General features: G+C 39.7%; 2 protein-coding genes and 1 long non-coding RNA gene across 3 annotated transcripts; 2 read left to right on the top strand and 1 right to left on the bottom strand.

The window, feature by feature from the left end:
- The first annotated feature begins 526 nt into the window (after positions 1 to 526).
- LOC147327379 (cell adhesion molecule CEACAM8-like) lies at positions 527 to 1,532 on the top strand. The gene is made up of 3 exons (XM_086297396.1): positions 527 to 761; positions 922 to 1,179; positions 1,522 to 1,532. The coding sequence occupies exons 1-3, from the start codon at positions 527 to 529 to the stop codon at positions 1,530 to 1,532; spliced, it is 504 nt and encodes a 167-aa protein (XP_086153522.1).
- Positions 1,533 to 4,473: 2,941 nt separating this feature from the next.
- LOC147327378 (uncharacterized) lies at positions 4,474 to 11,243 on the top strand. Its single transcript, XM_086297528.1, has 7 exons — positions 4,474 to 4,528; positions 5,306 to 5,608; positions 5,683 to 5,916; positions 6,012 to 6,116; positions 6,271 to 6,483; positions 6,556 to 6,897; positions 10,894 to 11,243. The coding sequence occupies exons 1-7, from the start codon at positions 4,474 to 4,476 to the stop codon at positions 11,241 to 11,243; spliced, it is 1,602 nt and encodes a 533-aa protein (XP_086153654.1).
- An 8,875-nt stretch (positions 11,244 to 20,118) lies between these two features.
- Positions 20,119 to 26,144, bottom strand: LOC147327377 (uncharacterized). The gene is made up of 4 exons (XR_015130019.1): positions 25,542 to 26,144; positions 23,876 to 24,064; positions 23,454 to 23,529; positions 20,119 to 20,982 (listed from the first exon to the last, which is right to left on the bottom strand). It is a non-coding gene; the product is annotated as an uncharacterized LOC147327377 (long non-coding RNA).
- Between the last annotated feature and the right edge of the window lie 250 nt (positions 26,145 to 26,394).

The raw sequence follows: 26,394 nt of genomic DNA, 5'->3' as shown, positions 1-26,394 counted from the left end.
ACACATCTTCACTTAACCTCTATCTTGTCATATTATGTCAAACCAACACTTATATGAATTTATTGAGCTGTATGATTATATCAAATATAGTGTCAAGAAATGTATTTATCCTTTTTCAGCAGGGGTTCATGTTCACAGAGCTTCTTCCATCTCAGGGTTTGTCACACTTACCTGCATCACCAGCTGTAACCTGACTGATGATCAAACTGTCTACATGTGGTATCACAACAAACAAAACTATTATGAGAATCAACATTATTCAGTTGCTAACTCTTCAAGAGACACATTCTCTTGTGCAGTTAAAGCTCACAAACGTCTTCAATCCAAGGAAGTTTGTAAGTGTCAACAATCTAATAATGAACTCAAGCGCTGAAACACAGACCAATCAAACAACTTTAAATCTTCCATCTATATGTCAGGTGTTCAGGATAAAAACTGCTGGAGAGTGAATTATGTCAGCAGGAGAATCTGTGCTCTGGAAGGATCTTCAGTCAACATCACAAGTGAATACTCACATCCTGACAACATGAAGCCAGAGTTTAAATGTTGGAGTAAAAAATGGAGAAAAGATAAAGTGGAAGTTGAAGAGCTGATTGAGGCTGCAGGTGGTGTGGAATATCAGGACAACATGAAGAACCAACACATCCTGAGCATCAACAACCTGAAGAAGAATGACTCAGGAGGGTACACATTCAGATTCAACAAAGATCATGAAGGATGGACACAGTCTGATCTGCCTGGAGTCTTTTTGATTGTCACAGGTAAATCTAAACTCTTCACTCAGCAGACTTTACTCATTACAAAAGAGTCTGCTTTTAGGTTTCACTCACTCATGTTTATTCTTTACCCCATGTTACAATTGTGTAATGTTTCATATCTTGACATATTATGTTTTTTAATAAAAAAATGTTCCTCTTTCAGAGCTGAGAGTGAAGATGAGTCCTTTTGCAGTGGTGACAGAGGGTCAGAGAGTCACACTGACCTGCAGTACCAGCTGTCCTCTGACTGACAACACAAACTACATTTGGTACTTGAACAGTCGACCTCTGACCCCGAGAGAGAACCAGAACAAACATCTGATCCTAGACCCAGTCAGCAGGGAGGATGCAGGAAACTACTCCTGTGCTGTGAAAACCAACAAAGATATCAGCTCTGCTCCAAAGACTCTCACTGTCCAAAGTATCAGAGGAACATGGACACCAGCAGTTTCTGTAATAGCTCTGGTTTCAATAGTTCTCTTTTTCTTATTTTTGATTAGGTAAGCAACAGTGTGTTTGATTCAAAGTGACAACATTTTTATCTCTAGCATGAACTCACTTATTTTTTCTGTTTATTACTTTCAATAACCAGAAAAAAGAGGACTATGAGTCAGTCTTCCACAAACGAAACATCAAACAACATAGTGGAGGTAAAGATTACTGTAGAGTTGGAAAACACATTTTCATACTGAATGATCTGTCTTACAGAGTCAAAGGAGTCAAATCTTTAAGTGAATTATGATGTATCGCTCTTTGTTCTCAGCTAAATCCTGATCCTGTGTGTGAAGACGTCTTAGCTCAGCCACAGGTGGAGGATGAAGTCCTCTACAGCAAAGTTCACTTCTTCAAAAACCACACAGATCCTCTTTTTTCCACCATAGAGACACTTCAGCCAAGAGAAGAGCAGCATGCTGATTACACTGTGGTAAAGTGTAGACATAACACGAGCTCTGATGAAGAATCTGTTGTCATTTCAACAGAAACAGACCCCACTTAAAGACCTGCAGACGTACACTGCGGTGAACAAGCCTGATGACAACCCTCTGCCTACATTTAAAATCTTGTGCACTGCACTGAATCTTGATTTCACATTATTTATACCTTCTTTCTGTATTTGATGCAGTGAGTTTAAGCATTTGATGAGCTTCACATGATACTCAGGTGAATGGAACAATTCATGGTCATGTAAATATTATTGCCATGTATTTTTAATTTTAATCATTTTTAGCAGGTGAGAGCAATTACACACAATACAAAGGTCTTCAACAATATAACTTGAAGAAAGAAGGGATACAACAGCTGTAATTTTTGCTATGGGGATGCTCCTCGTGGGTGTATATGTGCTGTTTTCGCACAGGACACTGAAAATTTCGGAATAACTATTTGAAAGTTAAACAGTGTTTGGGAATCTCACTGTATTATAGACTTGATTTTGTCACAATGCAGAATATTTAGGTTCACTTTGTTTGCTTCCTTTGCTTTTATTCCTAACTGTATTCCAAACACGTTTGTACAGTTTTACTTTTGTTTGCTTTAGATCTTCTATTTTTAATGTGAAGCGTTTCTACTATTTTAAATGTCTTAGTTTTTTCGTAGACTATTTTATAGCAAACAGCATATTCCATCCAGCCATTCTTTTCCGCGTATCTATTTCAGGGTCGACGAGGGGCTGGAGCCTATCCAAGCTGTCAGACAGCGTATTCAATTCAATTCAATTTTATTCATATAGCGCCAAAACACAACAACAGTCGCCTCAAGGCGCTTTGCATTGTAAGGTAGACCCTACAATAATACATACAGAGAAAAACCCAACAATCAAGCAAGCACTTTGGCGACAGTGGAAGGGAAAAACCAGGCTCAGGGAGGGGCGGGGCCATCTGCTGCGACCGGTTGGGGTGAGAGAAGGAAGACGGGATAAAGACATGCTGTGGAACAAAGACAGAGATTAAGAACAGATATGATTCAATGCAGAGAGGTCTGTTAATACATAGTGAGTGAAAAAGGTGACTGAAAAGGAAAAACTCAATGCATCATGGGAATCCCCCAAGCAGCCTATGTCTATCGCAGCATAACTAAGGGAGGATTCAGGGTCACCTGGTCCAGCCCTAACTATATGCTTTAGCAAAAAGGAAAGTTTTAAGCCTAATCTTGAAAGTAGAGATAGTGTCTGTCTCCCGAATCCAAGCTGGTTCCACAGAAGAGGGGCCTGAAAACTGAAGGCTCTGCCTCCCATTCTACTTTTAAATACTCTAGGAACAACAAGTAAGCCTGCAGTGTGAGAGCGAAGTGCTCTAATGGGGTGATACAAGGTTGTTAAGATAAGACGGGGCCTGATTATTTAAGACCTTGTATGTGAGGAGCAGGATTTTGAATTAAATTCTGAATTTAACAGAATGCGCTGGTATTACCAGCATAAAAAAATGTTTCAGTTGACCCAACTGAATAATATGGAAAAGCTCTGCACTCAAGTATCAACAAATAACCACAACATGGCAGGCCGTTGTGACCACAGAAGCACTCTATGTATGTTTCATTGCTGTTAGTGATTTTTATTTCATTATTCATTTCATTTTCATTGTATCCTCATTTTATAGTTTATTCCTGTATTATTGGGACATTGTCACTAGTAAGTTTTGCCACTTAGCGCTTCCCTTTGCCACTGGTATATATTTAAACATATGATGTGTGTGTGTATAAACTGTGTTGAAAATTTGGATTTACAAAATATGGCAATTACAAATACAGATTACAGTATACAGACAACTAACCTGATTTACAAATGAATTTAGTTGTGGTGACAAGCAGAGACAAAAGCTTTTCACTTGTAAACTCCTCACCCAGCTTCTCGAATAAGGTTCAGACCACTGAAAAACAGAATGAGTGTAATGTACATGAAACAGAACATTAAATGTAATGTTGGCATGGCACTTCATCTGCAACACACACACACACACATTTTCATGTGCACTGATGTGATTGCAATCAGTTTCTAGCAGAGAGAACTCTAGTCATAGCTAACTTTAAGAGAATAATAGGGTTCAGTGGAAAATATTACTGAAAACATAACCTGCAAGCGCTAACCAAATGTCCATGATCTCAGCAGCACAGACTGCTGCTGAGATCATGAGCTGTGATAATGGCAGCCTGCGGTGGGCAGACCACAAACTGCTGAAGAGCAGAACAAGCTATACGGGTGTCTTATAATGGTGATGTTTTCAAAATGGTCAGTATTATCATCATTATTATTATTATTATTATCATTATTATTTAACAGGCTGTAAATGTGCCTTGTAATAATGTTTGCATAAACATTTTGACAGGAGAATCATTTAACTTTTGGCAAATGTGAAATGATTTTTATTACACTCCATCAGGTTTGAGCAGGAGAGTTTTAGAAAAAATAATAAATATATACAGCATATATACATAAATGTAGAGGAATAATAGAAACACTAACTGAAAGTTACCTGAACATCTAAAATGTTCAGGGCAAGACAGCTAAACCATATTGTTTTTCCTGCAGACAAAAGAAGAACCAAAGAGGAAGGGCATTCATGTTTAGCACAGAGGGGCTTTGTGTGCCAAACCGCTGAACATAAAACATTCATGTCAGTCCTCCTATTTTTCCGTCAGTTACAGCCTGTGAGATAATTGTGTCTACTTTTCATTGTCTGCTACTGTCAGCTTTATGCTTGCAAGCTGGACTCCGACCACCATGCTGCTGACAGATTTTCAAAATGTGTTTGTCTGTTTCATCTTCTACATTTCAGGTATGAGTAATCATTTATACATCCTTATAAAAAACATAGAAAAAACTAAATTTACATTCTAAAATAATTCAAATAAGAAAAAGTTGGGACAGTATGTTAATTAAAATCAAACTGAAAACAGTACTTTGTTAAATTGTCTTTGCTGTGTATTATACTGAAAACAATACAACAGAGCATTATTTAATGTGTTACTCATTAATTTGATCATTTTTGTCAAAATAAAAACACATTCCAATTTTGGTTCTTGCAACACATTTCAAAAAAGAAGTATTCAGTAATTAGTTACTAATTACGTTTTTCAAGTAACTTGTCCAAGACTGTTTGTTGGCAAACTGGCGGTCCTTGGCACATCTTTGCTCTTAAAGGACTAGACCTTTCTTGGATGCTGTTTTTGTACCAAATCATAATTACAATTACCTGTTGACATCACTTTTTTCAAATAACATCATTATTTAACCAATTTTCCTGATTACGAGCCAAAAATTGCTCCTGCCTCAACCTTTTTTGATATGTGTTGCAGGTCCAAATGACAGGAAAGAATGTATATTTACAAATGAAGGGAAGTTGACCGGACAAAACATGAAATATTTTGTGTTCATATCGTCTGCAGTGAAATAAAGATCAAAGTAAATTTATAAATCAGTATTTTCTTTTAATTTTTTCTCAGTTTTCCATACTGTCCCAACTTTTTGGTATTTGGGTTTGTAGGAAGAACAAAATCACAGTTAATTGTGATAAGACAATAAGTACATTTGCTAGTAAAAGTTTCTGTTAAAGGTGTTAATGGAGGAGAAACCAGGATCTGTGCTCTCAAAGGTTCATCAGTGGATCTGCACTGCTCACATCAACATCTGACTTCAAGCAGAAAATGGTTCACTATCCAATGGAAGGGAAATTATGTTCAGAGTGAGCTCTCTGTGGATGGACAACGTGTAACGTACAACATCTCTGATAAGAAAAACCCAACTTTAACCATCAATGATCTAAGAGAGAGTGATGCAAACGCTTACTGCTGTATGAAGACTACAGACAGTCCAGGACACTGTTGGCTCAACAGAATTACTCTTCAAGTTGTTGCAGGTACAGTGACTTTTACTCATTAATAACTTTCCAAATGACATCCTTGTATAAGTTGTTCTCCATCATCCTCTCAGAGCTGCAGGTAAAGGTGATTCCTGCCACAGAGGGACAGACAGTAACACTGATGTGCAGCAGCAGCTGTCCTCTGACTGAAAAGCCTGCAGCCTACATCTGGTACAAGAACAGAGAGTTTCTCTATGAGGACTGGTCTCCCTGGTACCAAGAGCTGCTCAGCAGTGAGGAAGCAGTCACATACTCCTGTGCTGTCAAAGGCTACGAGCATCTCAGAGCCCCTCAAGTCTCTGTGGGTGAGTCATGATGCTCATTCTGTTACAAAACATTATGCAAAGCCCTGTAATAATTCTCTCAGTACAAATATTAAATATTATTTCTCTGTGTTCAGAGTCCATCACACAAACATGCTTCAGTGTGACTTATGCTTATGGAAACATGTCTTCCCACAATCAGACATTAGTGAATGAGTCATGCTCCATCACATATCCGAGAGGTAAAAAAAAAAGAAAAAAATCCACACTGTTTAAACACATCTCCACCAAACCTCTAAATTCAGATTTCTTATAACTATCTTTTATATGAATTATATGAGCTCTTTAAATATAACTATGCATAGTAACAAGAAGTGTTTTTATTCTTTTCAACAGAGGTTCATGTTCAAAGAGCTTCTTCCACATCAGGGTTTGTCACACTGACCTGTAACACCAGCTGTAACCTGACTGACCATCAAACTGCCAACATGTGTTACCACAACAAAAGAAACTATTATGAGAATCAAGATTATTCCACTCATAACTCTTCAACTGGCACATTGTCTTGTGCAGTTAAAGACCACAAATATCTTCTATCTAAGGAAGTTTGTAAGTGTCAAACTATCAAGCGCTGAAACACAGACCAATCAAACAACTTTAAATCTTCCATCTATATTTCAGGTGTTCAGGATAAAAACTGCTGGAGAGTGAATTATGTCAGCAGGAGAATCTGTGCTCTGGAAGGATCTTCAGTGAACATCACAAGTGAATACTCACATCCTGACAACATGAAGCCAGAGTTTAAATGTTGGAGTAAAAAATGGAGAAAAGATAAAGTGGAAGTTGAAGAGCTGATTGAGGCTGCAGGTGGTGTGGAGTATCAGGACACCATGAAGAACCAACACATCCTGACCATCAACAACCTGAAGAAGAATGACTCAGGAGGATACACATTCAGATTCAACAAAGATCATAAAAGATGGACACAGTCTGATCTGCCTGGAGTCTTTTTGATTGTCACAGGTAAATCTAAACTCCTTATTCAACAGACTTTACTCATTAATGTCTGAACAGGAGCAGAGGTGGAAGAAATATTCAGATTTAAGTGAAGATGCTACAAATCAAAACCTCATTACAAGAAAATTAGGATTTATCTATTGAAACTGAATTCACTTAAGTTTTTTGCAAATTTGAAGAGTATTGTATTAATTAGTACTTATTTTGCAGAAAAAAATGTGTTTTACTATTTTATAACATGCATTCATGTGTCTATTTTATTTTTTGCTTTGGTGTTCATGGATTTTATTTGAACAACCTAGATTCTGTTATTTTGTTCAAGCTACATCAAGGACTCACATTTCATCATATGACATTTTGATCTATGGAACGCCAGGACTGCCATAATGAATTAATTAAATACACCATTAAATAATTAATTAAATGTGGCAATAATTAATTAAAATTGGAATTTATTAATTTTATTAATAGTTATGACACATGCAATTAATTAATTATTGACACATTTAATTAATTATTTAATGATATATTTATTTATTTCATTTTGGCAGTCCTGGCGCCTGGCTCTCATCTTGAATTAATTTTATCTGTCAGCCTCACCCATCAAACTCAGGAGGCGGGGTTAACGCTGCCCATGCAGCTTCTCTAACATTTGATTGGTTGCCGTGCAAAGTAAGTCAAAACAGGTCGATCCTAGATAATCGATTGCTTGTGTAGACTTGGGGCAGCCAGGTATCCCAGAATGCAGATCAAATCACAGGCAGCAATGGTGGTGGTGTAGTTTTAAAATACCCCGTTTTTCTGTCACCAGCTACACTTTTAACAGTGTTTTAGCCGCGAATGTCGCGACGTATGTCTGGTCAGGTTGTCAACATAGAACATGTTTGTGCTCAGATGTTTTCAGATATTTCACTAGCTCTGCTAACAGTCAGCATGCAGAGTGCACCCAGGGGGTTACGTTAACCGGTTTGTTTACATATTCCACTCTCCGTGTTCCACATGTTGCATTCGCAGATTCTCATTTTCACCGAACGATCGTCTCTTTCCGCCTGGTCTTGTGTTTCTGTAACATAAAGAATGAGCTGACATTTTTCTCACGAAACCAGCGATCAGCTCAACAGACCCTCAGTTTACCTGCATGCATCCTCCTCCTCATCTGTCAGCTGTTTAACACCTGCTGCTAATTCAAGAAACACGCCTACGTTACCTGGTGATAGCCACAGTTTAACTGGGCAGCCGGTGCTCGATATAACGCAATGTCAGCGCATTTTTCTGCACAAGATAAGTAAATATAGTGTTTTCCCTGAGCGCAGAGCTGCTGGAGCTTGTTTCCTTACAGAGCACTTTATAGGCGAACCAGCTTCATCAGCGGCTGATGTCCAATCACCGGCACACAGCTTTGAAACCTCAGCTGAGTTTTAGCTCTCAGTGGTTAAACGCTGGACTTCATTCACTCAGCTTCTGTCTGTCGGGTCACGTTTACTTCGCTGTTTTATTTACAACTGAGCAAATCGGTTTGGCTGAGGTTAAAGTTACGTTTCATAACTGCATAGTTTCACAGACGTTTAATGGTTCACTGGCACATGTGTTAGACTGAACTATTCGCTTTTCTTTATCTGGTGTGTTTTGGATTTAACAGTGAATTTTGAGATTAAACTGACTTTTAAAAGGAAAGAGAAGGCACATTTCCACCGGGAGGAGCAGGGTTTGCAACGGCATGTTCATCATGAAGTCTGCAACCTGGACAGAAATATTATATCATCTGTTTTTTAATAGTTATTCAACTGTATTCTAAGCACCAGCTGTCTGTTAGAATGTGATTTTTTTCTCTCTCTCTCTTTTTTTTTTTTTTTGCTTTTTCGGTCATGTTATGTTTACCTGTCAAAGGTTTGTTACAAACTATGAAACACATCGTGCAGACTTCTGGATGTTAGAAGAAAACTAATACTGCTCATGAGGGAGACTAAAGGCAGGAAGGTGTCCTTTAAAACTAAACATGTTAATAGGACCTCCCTATTTATATAATAGTTTATGATATAGCACATGTATTTCAGTAATAGCCTGCTGATTTCAGTGTAGTGGTGAACAGTCACACAGCTCACGTAGGCGTTATCTGTGATACTCTTTAACTATAATTTATCCAAGTTAACTTCAGTTAACCATTCAGACAGTTCTTTTGCAATGAAAAACATAAACACTCATGCTGCCGGTAGGTTTCCTCAGTGCCCGCTTTTAACATTATAGTTGCTTATGCAGTAACCATGGTAACCACGGACTCTGAGCAGCTGGATCGACGGAGGTCAGACAACAATTTTACATGTATGATCTTAAAACAGGACACATCCACTATACGTGCTGGCCTTATATCAAATGTGAAGGCAGACTGAGTCTATGTTTGACGTTTTTTATATCTAATCTTCCTTTTCAAACATTTAAACAGCAGCGAGTCTGCAGCTGAGGGAATACAAACTCAAATTGTCGGAACAGGTTTGCTCGTTTCTTGGATTCATTTGGTGATTTATTAAATGTATAACTATTATTCTAATCTGCTGCTGGGTCTCTTACACTTTTCTTTATGCTGTATATTTTCACGTCTTTGGAATAGTTGGAAGTTAGATAGTCAGCTGGGAAACTCTGTGTTAACTCATGGAGCTGAGGATATCGTGGATATGCTGACCTCGCTGCGTGGTGTACAGAGCGAGGTCAGCATGATTAATATTCACAATAAAAATATTAGCCGAACATCATGAAGTCTGTATGTGTTTCATAGTGTCGAACAACCTTTGTACAGTTAAAGCCAGCAGTTACTACATGACGGAAACACCAACGTTATCTCTTTTATGTGTTTATACACAGGTCACGCTGATTACTGAACAAAAACCCAAAGATCAGATGTTAAACAGATTTATTTGCTCTCTCTCCTCCTTAAACATGTTTTTAATGTTAGTTATAATTCAGAATTGGCGACTGAAACACGTAGGACACATAAGAACATCAGGAAATAAAACATCGATAAATATAACCTCAGTAAAAGAAGTCAGCGGGGGTTACTACAGCTGTGTACCGGGGCCTGCACTTTGTCGGCGGTAATAATAGCTCGATTGCTTGCGAGGCGAGCGGGTCTATCCCACGCTTTGCCGTGAGACTGGGCAGACATCTCCGAAATCATCGCAGCACTTTTGCAAAGAGGCTGTATCTTGACAAACCGACCAGACACATGAAGATTAAACCACTACATTCTCTGCTAAAAAAATATTAAAACGGTATTTGGTGACACACAAACAGGGTTTTTCAAAGTTCAGTTCTGTTAGCTTCCACATGCCGGTTGTTGTGTGCTAGAAACAATGGCCACCAGGCCAAAGCAATGGTTTTGACTCGATCAGCGTTAACCCCGCCCCCTGGGTTTGATGGGTGAGGCTGACAGATAAAATTATTTCAAGATGAGAGCCAGGCGCCAGGACTGCCAAAATGAAATAAATAAATATATCATTAAATAATTAATTAAATGTGTCAATAATTAATTGAATGTGTCAATAATTAATTAAAATGTGAAATACATACATAATTAATTAAATGTGTCAATAATTAATTAATTACATGTGTCATAACTATTTATTTAATTAATTAATTCCAATTTTAATTAATTATTGCCACATTTAATTAATTATTTAATGGTGTATTTAATTAATTCATTATGGCAGTCCTGGCATTCCATACTTGACATCCATGAGCATACATTACTTTAAAAAAGGTCAGAAAAAAAGAAACAAAAATACTGTTGTTAAATTTGGAATAATAACATTTCTGGGTAATGGAATCCTTTTTTTCTTTTCCTTATTTGCATATTTGCATTCACAAGAACTGCACTTCCAAACCATAAAGGTCTCATTTCAATTCCAAAATATCTTCATTTTGACAATTAAAAATCAGGGAAAACTGTAGTGGTGCAGAAATAAACGTTTGGACTAAAAATTAACACTTACCCTGATTTCTTGCTTTCAGAGCTGAGAGTGAAGATGAGTCCCTTTGCAGTGGTGACAGAGGGTCAGAGAGTCACACTGACCTGCAGTACCAGCTGTCCTCTGACTGACAACACAAACTACATTTGGTACTTGAACAGTCGACCTCTGACCCCGAGAGAGAACCAGAACAAACATCTGATCCTAGACCCAGTCAGCAGGGAGGATGCAGGAAGCTACTCCTGTGCTGTGAAAACCAACAAAGATATCAGCTCTGCTCCAAAGACTCTCACTGTCCAAAGTATCACAGGAACATGGACACCAGCAGCTGCAGGAGTTTCTGCAGCTCTGCTCCTTTTAATACCTGTCATTGTCTGCTGGTGTGTTAGGTGAGCAATACGTTTATCTCACTCAGATCAATAGTATTCATCTGATATATATATATATATATATATATATATATATATATATATATATATATATATATATATATATGTGTGTGTGTGTGTGTGTGTGTGTGTGTGTGTGTGTATACATATATACACACAATACATATATATATTTGCTCTTTTTTTACAAATCAGAAAAAAGAGGATTTCAAACCAGCCTTCAAGAAGTGCAACACTGGGCAACAAACAGCAGGTACAAAATGAGAAACAAAAAACATTCTGCTGCATTAACAGCTGAATTTTTTTTTTTTTAATGCCCCTTGAACACCTTGTTTTTCTTCACATTAATCCATTCCTCCGTATCCCAAACTCATGTTATTTTAGCCACTGCACTGTTCTCTTTCATCTGAATTATAACCTCTTTATGTAAATGTATAAAATGTGAAGCTATTTGTTACTTGTCTCCACAGATTTATCCTGATTTCATTGGTAAAAATGTTCCAGCTAAATCGGAAGAGCAGGATACTCATTACTATGTCGGGCTGCGTTGCAGTTTGAAAAACAAAATTGACCCCTACTCAATCATTGAGTTATCGCCTACTAAGTAAATACACATTTTATTTTTGCTATAATCATCATATTCAAACTATGATTTGAAATCTCTTGTTGATTTGGAAATTATTTCTTTCTTCTTTTTTTTTTTAATTAGAATGACGACGACTTCCAGTCACTTTCCAAGAAGTGAAACATCAGACAATAAAGAGCAGGTAGAGGACAGAATTCAGATATAAACATCCCCTCCTCTGTGGTATTTTCTTCATGTATCATCAATTAGTCTCCTTTTTTTTGCCTGTCCCGTTTGGTTCTTTTGCCATCAGAATTATTGTCTAAAGGTGAGGAAAGATACCCAACGGATTTACTTTACCAAATTGACCATCTCAGTCTTGCCGTAATGGTCTATTTGATTCACCTTTTATTGTTTATTTTATTTATTTTTTATTTTCACTTGCTAGATACGGGACAGACTTGAATGAGGAAAAGAAAAGGGAGAAAGGAAGAGGGGGAGAAAAAAAACTGCGGAGAAGAGGGACGGGGATAAAGGGCAAAAAAACAAAAACCAACTAAATAAGCAGACAAAAAAATACATATATCAATCACCTGGATCACCTGTTGAGAAAGAAAAAAGAAAACAAGCAGAAGAAAACGAGAGCAATACAATAAAAAACATCACGATGAGATATGGGAATATAACAGTAAATACTAAATATTAAACATTATTGTGCAGCACGTAATATCGATAGCGCACAGTGTGCTTTGAGGTAGGAGCCAAAAAGGGTGTAGTTTGTGTGTGTGAGTACCCGTGTGTACACCTGTGAGCATGAACGCGCTTGTTTTTAAAAGGTTCCTTCATGTAATGATCTGCTAGAGGGTGTGGGAGACCAAGGAAGACCAACAGAGGGGCAGCCGCGTCACTATCCCAGAAAGAGCTGAGGAGAGTCCCAGATGAGGGGTCACTCAGCAGCCGCGGAGCAGAAGCCGGGGGGGGGGTTGCAGTGACGTGCCCATGAGCTCCGCCGGCAGCAAGCTGTGCCAGAGTGACCCAGCCCCAGAGGCTGAGGGCACCCCACCCCCGAAGTGGCCCGAGCGAGCCCCAGGCTCCAGGCCCCGACAAGCAGCCACCAAGGAGTGAGCCGGTGTGTACATGGGCGCCCATCGCCGGACACAAAGAACCACCAACGCACCGATGTCTGAGGGCGTCTGCCACCGGCAGGGGTAGTGGTGGGGGGAGATAGGCCTCCAAACCTTGGAGGGCCTGAGATGTCCCCAGAGAGGTGGCGTCTGATGCCCAACCTGACATATAGACACAGACATACAGGCACACACAGATACAAACATCCATTCCCACCCTCATGCTCTCATATCAATTAGTCTCCATTTATCCATCCATCCATCTTCTTCCACTTATCCGGGATCTTACACCTCACCCAGGAGAGGCCCAGGAGGCATCCTTATCAGATGCCTGAACCACCTCTACTGGTTCCTTTCGATGTGGAGGAGCAGCAGATCTGCTCTGAACCCCTCTCAAATGCCTGAACTTGTCATTCTATCTCTAAGAGAGAGGCCAGCCACCCTTCAGAGGAAACTCATTTCTGCTGCTTGTACCCGCGATCTTATTCTTTCGGTCACTACCCACAGCTTCTGACCATAGGTGAAGGTAGGGGCGTAGATCGACCGGTAAATTGAGAGCTTCACTTTTACAGTCAGTGGGCACTCCACCCTTTTCTGGCTGAGGACCATAACCTCAGGTTTGGAGGTATTGATTTTCATTCCCACCACTTCACACTTGGCTCTGCATTGTTCTGGTGCGAGCTGGAGGCCATCACCCGATGAAGCCAACAGAACCACATCATTTGCAAAAAGCAGAGATGAGATTCTTAGACCACCCAAGTAAAAGCCTTCCCCCACTTGGCTACGCCTAAAAATTCTGTCCATAAAAATTATAAACAGAATTGGTGACGAAGGGCAAGTCCGACTTATTGCTGACGATGCAGACCAAGCTCTTGCAATGGTTTTATAAGAATCAAATGGCACGTAGCAATGGGCCAGACACCCCATACTCTGGAAACACCTCCCATAGAACACTCCGAGGGACACGGTCGAATGCCTTCTCCAAGTCCACGAAGCACATATACACTGGTTGGGCAAACTTCCACGCACCCTCAAGTATCCTTGAGAGGATAAAGAGCTGGTCCAGTGTCCCTCTGCCAGGATCTGCCAGACTCTCCTTTTCAGCACCTTGGCATAGACTTTCCAAGGGAGGCTGAGGAGTGTGATCCCCCTATAGTTGGAACACACTACAGTCCCCTTCTTAAAGATGGGAACCACCATCCCGATCTGCGGTCTGCCAACCTAGAGGTATCTCCCCTGATCTCCACGCGACATTGTAGAGGCATGTCAACCAAGATAGCCCTAGAACATCCATGGCCTTCAGGAACTCAGTGCAATCCTCATCCACCCCAGGGGCTCTGGCACCAAGGAGTTGTTTAATTGCCTCAGTGACCTGACCCCCGGAGATAGGCGAATTGTTCCCCTTATCCCCAGATTCCTCCATTAAGGAGGTCCTCTAAGTATTCCTTCCACCACCCGACAATTTTCTCAGTCATAGTCAGCAGTGCTCCATCTGCACTATACACAGTACAGCCCAAATAGCAGACAGGTCTGGCCCGGATCTGGTGTCAAGCTGGCACTGCTGGCTGACTTCTGGCATGCTAAGTGGTATGTCATCCAGATATGGGTCAGGTCTGGCAATGAATGCACTGTTTATGTGATGGCATGCCATATCTGGCCCGATCGTGGTTTTGTTTTTGTGGCCCAGGTTCATAGAAAACAGGTCTGGCCCGGATTCTGCATCAAGCTGGTACTTCTGACTGACTGGTGTCATGGCAGGATGTATGTCAACCAGATGCGGGCTAGGTCTGACAATGATGGCACTATTTATGTTCCTATTTTCCTATTTTAGTTAGAAGACCCAAATGCCATCTTGCAATACTATACTGCTATGGTAGCCAACGTTTCAAATGCAGGTTTGACAAGTTTGTGAGTGTACACTTTATCCAAAACCTAGTGAGGGTTTACTCACATTCACCACTGGGTAGCTGTAGCTCAGGCGGTAGAGCAGGTCACCTGCTGATCAGAATGTTAGTGGTTTGATCCCTGGCTCCTCCAGTTTGCACTTAGTTTAGAGAAAGTGTGTGATTGGATGAATACAGCATGTAATCCGGGAGAGTAGAAAAAAGGGCTATCAGTCCATTCACTGTCTGAACAGAGTTTTGTCATGTTACTTTTGCACTATTATGTTCCGGGACATGTTGTTATTACATGGCTTGATTAAGGTACACATTAGGCTGACATCTGGGGCCAGAGTTTAAACTGTTCTGGGCCAGCACAGGGCCAGCAGTGTGTCTGCAACTTTGGCTGCACACGACTTACATATGGCCCAGATCAGGTTTGCCAGAAGTAATCCACACATGGGCCAGCACAGGACCACCAGTGTGCCTGCAACTGGCCTTGTTCTGGCCCATGAGTGGGCCACCTCTGGCAAATCTGATCTGGGCCACCAAAGGGCCGTCATTCTTTGAGGTATGTGGGCCGTGTTTAAGCACATTGTGTGGGCCAGATCCGGGCCATACCAATTTTGCTACGTGGGAGGTAGAGCACCGCTTTCCCCTTCTGAGTCCCATGACAGTTTGCCAGAATCTCTTCTAGGCAGACTGAAAGTCTTTTTCCGTGGCCTCTACGAACTACTCCCACACTCGAGTTTTTGCTTTAGCCATTGCCACGTTCTGCTTTGCCTGTCAGTTGTTACCACCACGACAGGCACCAACCAACTTGCGACTTTGGCAATGGAGGTGGTGAACATGGTCCATTCAGACTAGTGATGTGTCGGTCACGAACGAAACAGCTCTTAGAGCCGACTCTTTGAAGTGAACGACGTGATCCGGCTCCTTATTGGGAGCCATGGGTTGTTGTTTTTTTTTTTCTTTCTCTCACCCTCTCTCTCGCACTTTTTTTCCGCTTCACTCCGCACACGAGCCTTGTGCTTTGCGCTGGAAAGAAGGGGGAGGGGCAGTAGTTACACTCGCAGTAGCACAGGAACAGAGCGGGGACAACAACGTCACATTAGAAAGGTATAGTAATCATCCACAACTATTTTCAGTTGCGGATGATAAAGGATTCAGAAAGTTTATCCATGCAGGCCCATATGACAGAGAATGTGCATCTTCTTTTTGTTTTCATATTTAAATTTATATTTAATTGTGTTGTGGTTTGCAGTGTTTTGTGTTGTTTCACTTTGAATTTGTTTAAAAGGAAAAAGCTGAAGATTTAAATAGTTAAAATTTGAAAATAGTTGCTTTTTGTATTATATGATTTATTTATTACATTTTATGTGGAGTGAATAAATAAAAGTATATTTACGGTGTGGCCACTAGAGACAAAGCATGTACAAACCCCGAAGCACGTACAAACTCCAAAACACATACAAACTCCAAAACACGTAAAAACTCCATAGCACGTACAAACTCCGAAGCACGTACAAACCCTGAAGCACGTAAAAACTACAATACACAACAGAAGTGCTCCAGGATGCTTGGCGCAGTGTTGAGGTTTTGTTATCTAGTGGCTACACAAGCCATGAAGTACCAACGACCAGATTTGGTGTGTGGTAGTAACAGGTAAATGAACATTTATTTAAATTATTTGAATATATATGAGCGTTTGCGTATAAATACACAAACAATACACATATGCCTTCAATTGTGTAATATAAGTGATCTAGGTAGCTCTGTTTTGGAAGTTCAGTTAACGCTAGAAATGTGTTTTGGAGTTTGTACGTGCTTTGGAGTTTGTATGTGCTTTGGAATTTGTAGGAGAGGAGAAAAATGACCTATAACCCAGTATGTTGTTTGTCTTCCTCCTCAGGTGAACCCTGGTCCCATTTATGAAAACATCTCAGCCCGTTATAGCAGATTGCACCTACCTATGACCCACACAACTGATCTCTGCTCCAATATTGACACACTTCCTGCTTACTAAAGTAACTTTGTTACCATAGTGATTTAAAGGGCCTTTTTCTCTGATAGGTTTAGTGACTGAACTAACTTCAGTATCACAGCAGGGACACCACATTTGGTGGATCTGCCAGTGGTTTTCATACTCTGCAACACAAATTACAGAATAAATTAATCTTGAACTTTTTAGTTATAAAATACATGTTATTGAAACATATGTCACAACTGAAAGATGGCAGAAAACAACTACTTGTGTTTGAGTGACGTTTTCTTAACATAGAACATAATAAATGTTGTGACTGTTCAAATTAAGCCGTGTGGGTTCATATGTATTCTATTTCAAACAAGTACTGGTATGTGGTTTGTCTCTAAACCTGAGCTCACTACAGATAAATATCATGGAAAACTTCTAGAGAGTACATTGAGCAGATTTACAAAATTAGGAAATTGCTGCGGTACTTTGTGTGAGACATACATTAAGACAAACACTTAAATAAAAATAAAAAGTGCTAAGCAGATTGATATATAGATGAACACAGGTGATGATCAGTGCAAAGTTGCAACAGGTGTAGAGAACACAATACAGGGGTCATGTGTTTGAATTAGAGCAAGTGGTGGGAACAGTCTTATGGTTATTGTTCATGAGTCCAACAGCAGAGGGGAAGAAACTGTTCTTATGGCGAGAGGTTTTGGTCCAAATGGACCGAAGCTTGCTGCCTGAGGGAAGCAGGTCAAACAGACCTTGTCCGGTCAGTTGTGCGCCCCAGTGTCCTGGAGGTGTAGAGGTCCTGCAGAGATGGGAGTCTGCAGCAAATCACCTTGTCAGCAGAGTGCACAACATGCTGCAGTCTCTGTTTTTCCCTGGTGGTGGCTCCAGCATACCACACCACAATGGAGGAGGTGAGGATGGACTGGATGATTGCAGTGTAGAATTGCGTCATAGTCCATGTTGGCAGGTTGAATTTCTTTAGCTGACTCAGGAAGTACACCAGGTTGTTATGCCTGCACCATGACACCAGACATTCAGCCTCCATCCTGTAAGCAGACTCACCCCGTCCGAGATGAGTCCAATAACGGTCATCTGCAAACTTAATTACCTTGACAGAGTGGGGGTTGGAGGTACAGCAGTTGGTGTATAGGGAGAAGAGCAGAGGAAAAAGAACACCACCCTGAGGGGAGCCAGTGCTGATTGTCTGTGAGTCAGAGACATTCTTCCCTAGTCTCATATGTGACTTCCTGTCTGTCAGGAAGTCAATGTCCCAACGGCAGACGGGACTGACTTGCATGGTATGACCTGCTTGTCCAGGTCAATAAAAAAAATGTGGATGGTGCTCTTCTTTGTCCCAACAGCAAGCAGATAGAATTGCGTAGTGGAGTTGAGGGCATCAACATGTTTGTGAATGCTTGTTCTGCCTCATTTTAAAAATGAAGAAAAAAGGAAAATATGTTGAATTACCGAATCAGAATTTCCGTTGTTGCAAAGTTCAAATCAAAACCTCATTTATAACAGCCAATATAATAGTCAGTTTCAGGCGTACTATTAAAGCAAGAATAGTGCATAATTACAAAGTAATATATTGTTAATCAACTCTATAATACACCTCATACTGTGTAATGGACTGTATTATGAGCTTGGTATCATGTCTTAAAATTATGTAATTTTATTCATAAGTTGTTATTTATGGGGGGTTCTTTTGTAAAAGATGCTGTACACACTAGTTGATTTGTTAAATACTACCTGTAAAAACTCAAATTATTACCATCTGAAATTAAGACCAACCTTTTTTTTCAACAGAGAAAGAGTCCACTGAAAGCGGCCTGACTCAAACCTGATTTTATTAATGGTTCAGCACAGACACACAGTTTCTCATCCAGGATTAAAGGAGCCAGACTTTGCTCAGACAGGTAGGATTTAATTTTACACTGAGCATGGGTCAGTACTAGTGATACAGTTTAAGTGACGCACAGAAATCAGCAAATAATTTATTATAGATGCATTAAAGCTTGTTGGGGTATTTACTGTGAATCTGTGGCTGCGATGAATCATTTTACTGGTAACTTGATCAACTAGCAACTTAAGTCATGACAGAAGATAGTATTTCAGTCCTGGCATTGTTTAAATATTAATTACTTTACTACTATATACGATAACCGTTACATAGTAACAGTAAAACATTTAAAAACATCTACAATTGCCATGGGAATGAAGCACTGTTAGCCAAGATCTGTTTTACAAGGACCAGAAGACCACAGTTGTGATAATTGTGTCAATCACAGCTAACAGTAAGAAAGCAGAAACACAGTGAAATCGTGGAGTACCAGGGGCTGAAGGACCAACTGGAGGAGATTACGAAGGTAAAGTCCAAAGTGGTCTCAATGGTAATAGGAACATGAGGAGCTGCCACCCCAAACTGGGAAGAGTGGCTTCAGCAGATTCCAGGCACAGCATCAGAGGTTTCTGTACACTCTAATAAGTAAAACATTGGTTCAAATAAAAAAAACATGTTAACGTTTTCCACTAGAATTTTTGAGTTAAGCCAACTTCTGGCAGAATAACATTAATTCAAAGCAATATTTTTGAGTATGGTGAAGTAGCTTTTTTGGCCACAATTAAAAACATTCTTAAGTAAAATTAACTTAATAATTTTCGACTAGAACACAAAAATTTAAGTTGATCCAACGTGAATTTTATGTATAGTGAAGTTACTTTTTGGCCACAAAAAAAAAACCACATTCTGAGTAACATGAACTTAATAATTGTCAACAAATACACAGGAATTCAAGTTGATCCAAGATTATATTTATGTACGGTGAAGTAACTTTTTGATCAAAATAAAACACATTTATAATTAAAATGAACTTAACTTAAGATTCATAAATAGTATTTATGTTGGTCAAATATGATATTTTGGTTACAGTGTAGTCATTTTTTGGTCCCACAGGAGATTCTATAAGGCCATTTACCTGTTTCCCAGCAGGCTAATTCGCTCCAAAATACAACCTTGATCATTTGGCTGTGTCTTATAACCATGACTACCGCGTAGGCAGGCTCATGCATGGTGGTGCCTGCCCACAAAGAAGTCAAGGTTCTAAGACCTTAGAAACTTGTCGATCACTTTTTTTCCCCAAACGAACGTCAGCCTTAACATGGGCTGTGTGTGCGCTTGTGTCATGACCTTCAGAAAAAAGAAATGGATATTGTGTGTATTTGTTTGAATGCGGCAGATGTGATGCCAAATACCTGGACATCAGCTAAGGGACTCGTACCTGGTGCTCAGAAAGAATAGAAATTCAGACAGATGTATTCAAATGAGTTAGACCCATTTAATTACAATAACAAACATCACAATTCTTTAACGTGCGTGCGAAGTGCAAGATTTGTGGGCTTCAGTTTCCTAGAACACAAATTGCCCGCTGAAACTTAAGGAACTGTGTATTAAAATTGTAATAAAACCTACTACTTGAATCCTCTTTTTTTTACTTTAACATGTGACAGTGAATCAAAACAAAAGATGACAGGCTGCTATACATTAAATGCATTAATTTAAACATAAAATGAGCAAAGCTTCTTTCATTCAACTTTGTCAGCACTCTTACAAAGTATTCTTGATTCTCTTCCATATTTGACTTTTCACCCTCAAGATTAAGGCCAGCTAAAGAGGGCATTACACAAACTTTAAAACACACCAATACCCTCAGAACACAGGTCATGGGAGAAATTAAACGCATTCCTTAAAAATGTGCAAATAACAGCATTTAAGACACGGCAAAACATTAACTCAGAAGACTTAAGAACAGCGCTTTAAAATTTAGTAAAACACAATGAAGTAGTGCCAGAAATGCAGGAATAAGGTTTTTGTGAAACTCACTCACGAATGGTCTATCAAGTCTGCTCTAGAAAATACCAAACTTAAGATTCATTACTTTAGAGCTGGCTTTTTGTCCATTAAGCTCAAGCTATAGCTTTTGAAATACCTCAAAGGTAAATTTCAGCTGCTTGGGATAGGTAAGGTTCAGAGCGTAGATTACTCCCATCATCAAAGCACAGGATCTGGCAACATCAATCCTCTCCAGGATCTTGGATCCCTCAACGATGATGGTTGGAGGCCCATCACCAATGATAGCAATCTTCATGATTTGCATTGCAAGGTCTGCGTTGAGCTCCTCCTCATCCTTGTAGGAGAAATTAAATGTTAGGATGTATAAAATACATAGCTCAAGCACTTCAGGATGACGTGCATAAGGGAATGAACGACTACAGGTAGGAAAATAAGCCAAAACAGGTTGTCGTTTGTGTTTTTCAGTGATTTTACTTTGTCATTCTGTAATTTTTAAAAGCTAAATTAAACCATAATCCAACGTTTAAAATAAAAAATGTCTTGTTTTTCACAGTTTTGTTTTTCCACTTTGTTTTTCCAAGTCTGTGTTATCTTAGTGTTTTCAGTTTACGTTTCCCTGTCTCGTCAGTTCTAATTTGCCCCAGCTGTGTTTCCCTCCTGTTGTCCATTATCCTGATTGCTCCCTCTATGTATTTAAACCCTGTGTTTCAGTGTGTCATGGTCGCGATCTCCCCCGTGTTGTAAATAGTTTGGTGTTTTGTTGTAAATAAATAGTTTGTTGTAAATAGCTGTAAATAGATTTGTCGATACTTTCGTTTTGGGATTTTGGTGGTGAGCTTTAGTGGGGTTTTTTTGTGTTTTTTTTTTCCTTTATTTTTACTTTTTTTCGTGTTGCAATCCGGTTGCCTAGGCCGGGGTGTAACAAATGGAAGTGAATAGCAGGTGCTAGCATGTTGTGTGCAAAAGTGAAAAAATAAATAAAAAAATGACTAACAAAAATGAAAACAGTAATGAAAACAAATATTTCTTGGGAGCTCAGTAATCATGTTCACGGCAAATGAAAAGTGCAAAAGTAACACGGAAGATTTGCAGAAGCTGATTTAGACTTGAGACTACATTGCAGTTACGACAAACACCGCTGTAAACATCCACTGCATGGTGCATGGATATAACGCAACAGTTGGAAAAGCCTCCAGCTTCCATAAACAAACACACACAGCCACTACTATACAAGCATGGTAAGCTGCAGTAACAATGGATGGGTCTTTGATTTGTTGAAGAAATATTGCACAAATAGCATGTTGGTTTATAGACACTGGTCGGCAGTGGCTTCAACTGCTGTGTTATAACCATGTGGAGGCTTACAGCAGTGCTTTGTCGTAATGTAGTCCAAAGTCTAAATCGGCTCCTGAAAATCCTTCATGTCAATTCATACTTTTCATTTGCAGTCAGCATGATTGTTGAGCTCCCCAGGAATACTTGGTATCATTGAGTGATTTTAATCACTTTTGCACACAAAATGCTAGTACCTGCCATTCACATCCATTGTTTATGCTCTGCTAAAGCTGCTGCCAGATCAGGAAAATGACTGCGCTGGCTACAAAATTTTTTATCCTGTGTGTTTATGTTGCACCTTATCACGGAAACAGGTTTCTATTCAGCAAATTATGTTCAATGACAATGGCAATAAACATCTTCGGATTGTAATTCTGAAATGCTTTTTTCTCACTTATACATGGCAATAGACATATCTTCACTTAGGGTTGGAATGTCCCTTAACTCATTCAGTGCCAGCCACTCTCAGATTTCATACCCCCCTCAGTTCCAGAGATATTTAGCTTTTTCACTGATTTTGAAGGCTCACAGAATATTTTGTTCTATGACTATGTGAATTCTGAAACCACCATGACAAAAATGAGTCTCTCTTCTTTCAGCAGCAAAAAAAAATGTTTCTACCTCTGTTATTTAGAAATCTGCAGTAGAAAAGAGAAACTTTCATGACAAAACACCTGTTTCTGGATCAAAAGCGCTTTGTGTAAATAGGTTTTTCTAGCAGATCAGTGACTTTGATGTAAATATTTTGTGTTTCAATGATTCATGCAACATCTCAACTAAGTTTTACTACTATGAAGTAAAAAAATCACCTGTAAAAATGTACTTTTGGCAGATTATTTTTTGTATAAAAATAGTTGTTTATAGACAATTTCAACATTTGAAAAATATATAAGAAAAAAGCGACTGATTTATGATTCAGAGAGTCTGTGTGTGTGTGTTACTCCCGCATGTGCACAAGTGAGTGCGCGACTTAGTCTGTTCACCCCCCACCCGGCCATCGGTTCGTCTATCAACAATTTCTGTGCGTTTTATGCAGCAAATCGTTCATTATTCTGGTCCCTGCTGCCTTCAGAAGTTTCTAACAGGAGATACTGGTCAGATAAATCCGGTTCATGTTCACTGGAATCGCTAGAAAAACCATGACGTCAGGCTGCAGACACCTCAAGCTCGAAATGACGAGCTGGATCAAAAATCGCGCCATAATACTCGTTCTCAGTAGAGCCGACTGTCATGCTGGTGGGATTTTATCCATGTAATCAACTCCACCACCTTCTCAATTCAATAAAAAGCTCAAGAGGCGTCTATGGCACTGAGCGTTCGGATTCATTTTGACGTCTAAAGACGTCTATGGCACTGAATGACTTAAATACTCAACCCTGAACAGAAAATCCAATGAACAAAACACAAAGACCCAACAGGGACATGCATTCAAAACTAAACAAAAAATTAAAAACCAACTCAAGTACTTACGCTGTATTGTTTGAAAAGATCCTCCTCCTTCTCTCCAAGATAGACTATGAGGCAGCGAACAGCAAACTGTGTTGTCCTGAATGATAGAAAAAAATAGAAGGTGTTCAAAATACTCTTTTTCAGTGAAAAATGTGCCCACATTACAGAACTGGCAACAGAAACTGAGTATTTCAGAGGTTCTCATTGTTGAGTGAGTTGAGTGTTTCCTTGATATGTGTGATTTTAGGCTACCCCATGACTTAAATGAACAAAAACAATCTAGGTAAGGACATGGCAGAGGCTGTACACTGGGGATATGGCGTAACCTATAATGTTTCATCAGCTCTTCCTTAGTGGAGGTTGCAAATTTACAGATTTTGCAAGGCCAATCCATACTTCATGATTCTGAATTACTCAATTCAAGCTTACTTGTTAAAGCTTACTTCAGAAGGTCCCTTGGTATTCGATACCAGGAGAAGATGATGGTTTGAGCCTTTGTCCTGGCAAGAAACACAGCAAAGTAACTGAATATTTCGGTGAGATTCCCACTTTCTTTAGAAGGCTGACCACGTCTTAACTGGAACCCCTAGATCTGCAACGCCAGGACAGTGTATAACACCAGAAAGTTGTGCCTGCACAAAAATACAAAAGATGGTATTTTCAACTTCACCTGTGAGTCTTCAATACAGTGAATAAGTTTCACCTGTCAAAGCTGTGTGAGCTAGAACCAAACATTCAAAACTACATAGACCTGAATACACTGGGTGCTGGAAAGCCTAACGTGGCTTTCCATAGATCAAATATACATAGAGGTGACATGGACTGGGCCAGTCTGTTGGAGCATGTATCCCCACCGACCGCGATCTTGGAGGGGTCTCCACTCGCCCCCAGTGCATGTATTTCTACTGAGGAATGTGTTAACTCAAAAAAATAAATAAATAAATATATATATATATATATATATATATATATATATATATATATATATAGATAGATAGATAGATAGATAGATAGATAGATATGAGAGTGTAAAAGCGAAGCTCTCAATTTACCGGTCGATCTACGTCCCTACCCTCACCTATGGCCACAAGCTGTGGGTAGTGACCGAAAGAACGAGATCGCGGATACAAGCAGCAGATATGAGCTTCCTCCGAAGGGTGGCTGGCCTCTCCCTTAGAGATAGGGTGAGAAGTTCGGCCATCCGGGAGGGGCTCAGAGTAGAGCAGCTGCTGCTCCACATCGAAGGGAGCCAGCTGAGGTGGTTCAGGCATCTGACAAGGATGCCCCCTGGGCGCCTCCTGGGTGAGGTGTTCCAGGCATGTCCCACCGGGAGGAGGCCCCGGGGCAGACCCAGGACACACTGGAGAGATTATATCTCTCGGCTGGCCTGGGAACGCCTTGGTATCCCCCCGGATAAGCTGGAGGAGGTGGCTGGGGAGAGAGAGGTCTGGGCCTCTTTGCTTAGGCTGCTGCCCCCGCGACCCGGCCCCGGATAAAGCGGATGAAGATGGATGGATATATATATATATATATATATATATATATATATATTTTTTTTTTTTTTTTTTTTAATCAACAAAAGCAAACATAAGGTGTGGCATGACAGGACAGAATCATTTCTGACAGTAAATACGAAAAAAAACCAAACTTTTTTATACACAAGCTACAATGTCAATAATCCCACTTGATCTGTTTTCATTTCATTCTCCAAAACCAAATTGGAATCAATGCTGAGTCAGCAGCTATGGTCATTTTTGTGCACCCTAGTGTTGCAAAAACTGGCATACTACTGAAACCATATGTGGGATTATTGACCTTTCTTGCCTTATCTGTTTGGAAAAATATTTAAACATTTTCCTTATTTACCATGGGTGAATACATTCCTCAGTAGAAAAAATGCACTGGTGGCGAATGGGGACCCAACCAAGATGGCGGCCCGCTATTGATTTTTTTCTTACTTTCAACCTTTATTGAGGCATATCAATGTTACAGCCAGTGCCAATGCACGTCGCCTCTACGTCTCTACAAAACACGGAAAGTACCCAAAAATTAGGGACAGCTAACTAGCCTACCATATGCGGCACAGTGCACTTAAGTCTGGTCTTTTACCTGTGAAAATAGGCCGAGCAGCCGGTGAAGAACCGCTCTTAGCGGTCAACAGACACACCGGACTAATGGCGACCACACTTCCTGCGCAGAAGCCAATGGGGTTGAACTTCACCCCGTAACGTTACGAAAATTTAGAAGCGTTTCTTAACAATTACTAACATAAAAAGCTTCCCTTCAAAAAATAAATTTCACATTTCAAAAATAAAATCACAGTGAACACAACTTAGCTTGGCTAGCTACGTTAGCATAGTAGTTTGCGCCGGGGCTAACAACGTCCGCTATCTTTTAAAAATTATAAGACAATTACAGTGGTCTGCATTAGAGTAACGTCAGTGTTAAATTTTCCAAAAAGAGTCCAACAATTTATGCTATCGCGGAATTAGCTGCTGTGTGTATATTAAAACACACAAACGCGGGGGCAAGCTAAGATGTATGTTATGTATGTTACGTCGTTGTTTTAAAGTAAACTAACAAAATCCAGAGCGACTGCAGATATGTGTAATTTCGCATAAAATTACTCACCGTTCGCGATGAACACAGCTCTTGATAAACCTTGAACACGTGCTGTTGAATATGTCCGCTTGTGTAGAAGAAGGGAACTGTGAGCTGTTTACACGTCATCAAGTTGTATTTTACATCGACAGAACTTAAAATTATATTGTTTTTTGATTAAAAGAAGATTTTAAATTCAGACAAATCACGATTATATATTGAGTAAAGAGGCATAATTTATGTGTCACCCGAACTCAATAAAATAAAAAATTTTAATTAGGAAGTCTAACAGTATTTATGAACTTGATTTTTCATTTCACAACAACATATATATGTAAGTAATGACTAAAGATCCCATTAA

The sequence above is a fragment of the Aulonocara sp. 'chitande type north' Nkhata Bay genome, linkage group LG6 (genome assembly GCF_057382095.1).
Source record: "Aulonocara sp. 'chitande type north' Nkhata Bay isolate Kocher_YH1m ecotype deep benthic linkage group LG6, A_spYH_male_GT1.1, whole genome shotgun sequence".
Classification (NCBI taxonomy): Eukaryota; Metazoa; Chordata; class Actinopteri; order Cichliformes; family Cichlidae; genus Aulonocara; species Aulonocara sp. 'chitande type north' Nkhata Bay.
The sequence above is the reverse complement of the archived record's forward strand: the minus strand, read 5'-3'. Positions and strand labels throughout refer to the sequence as shown.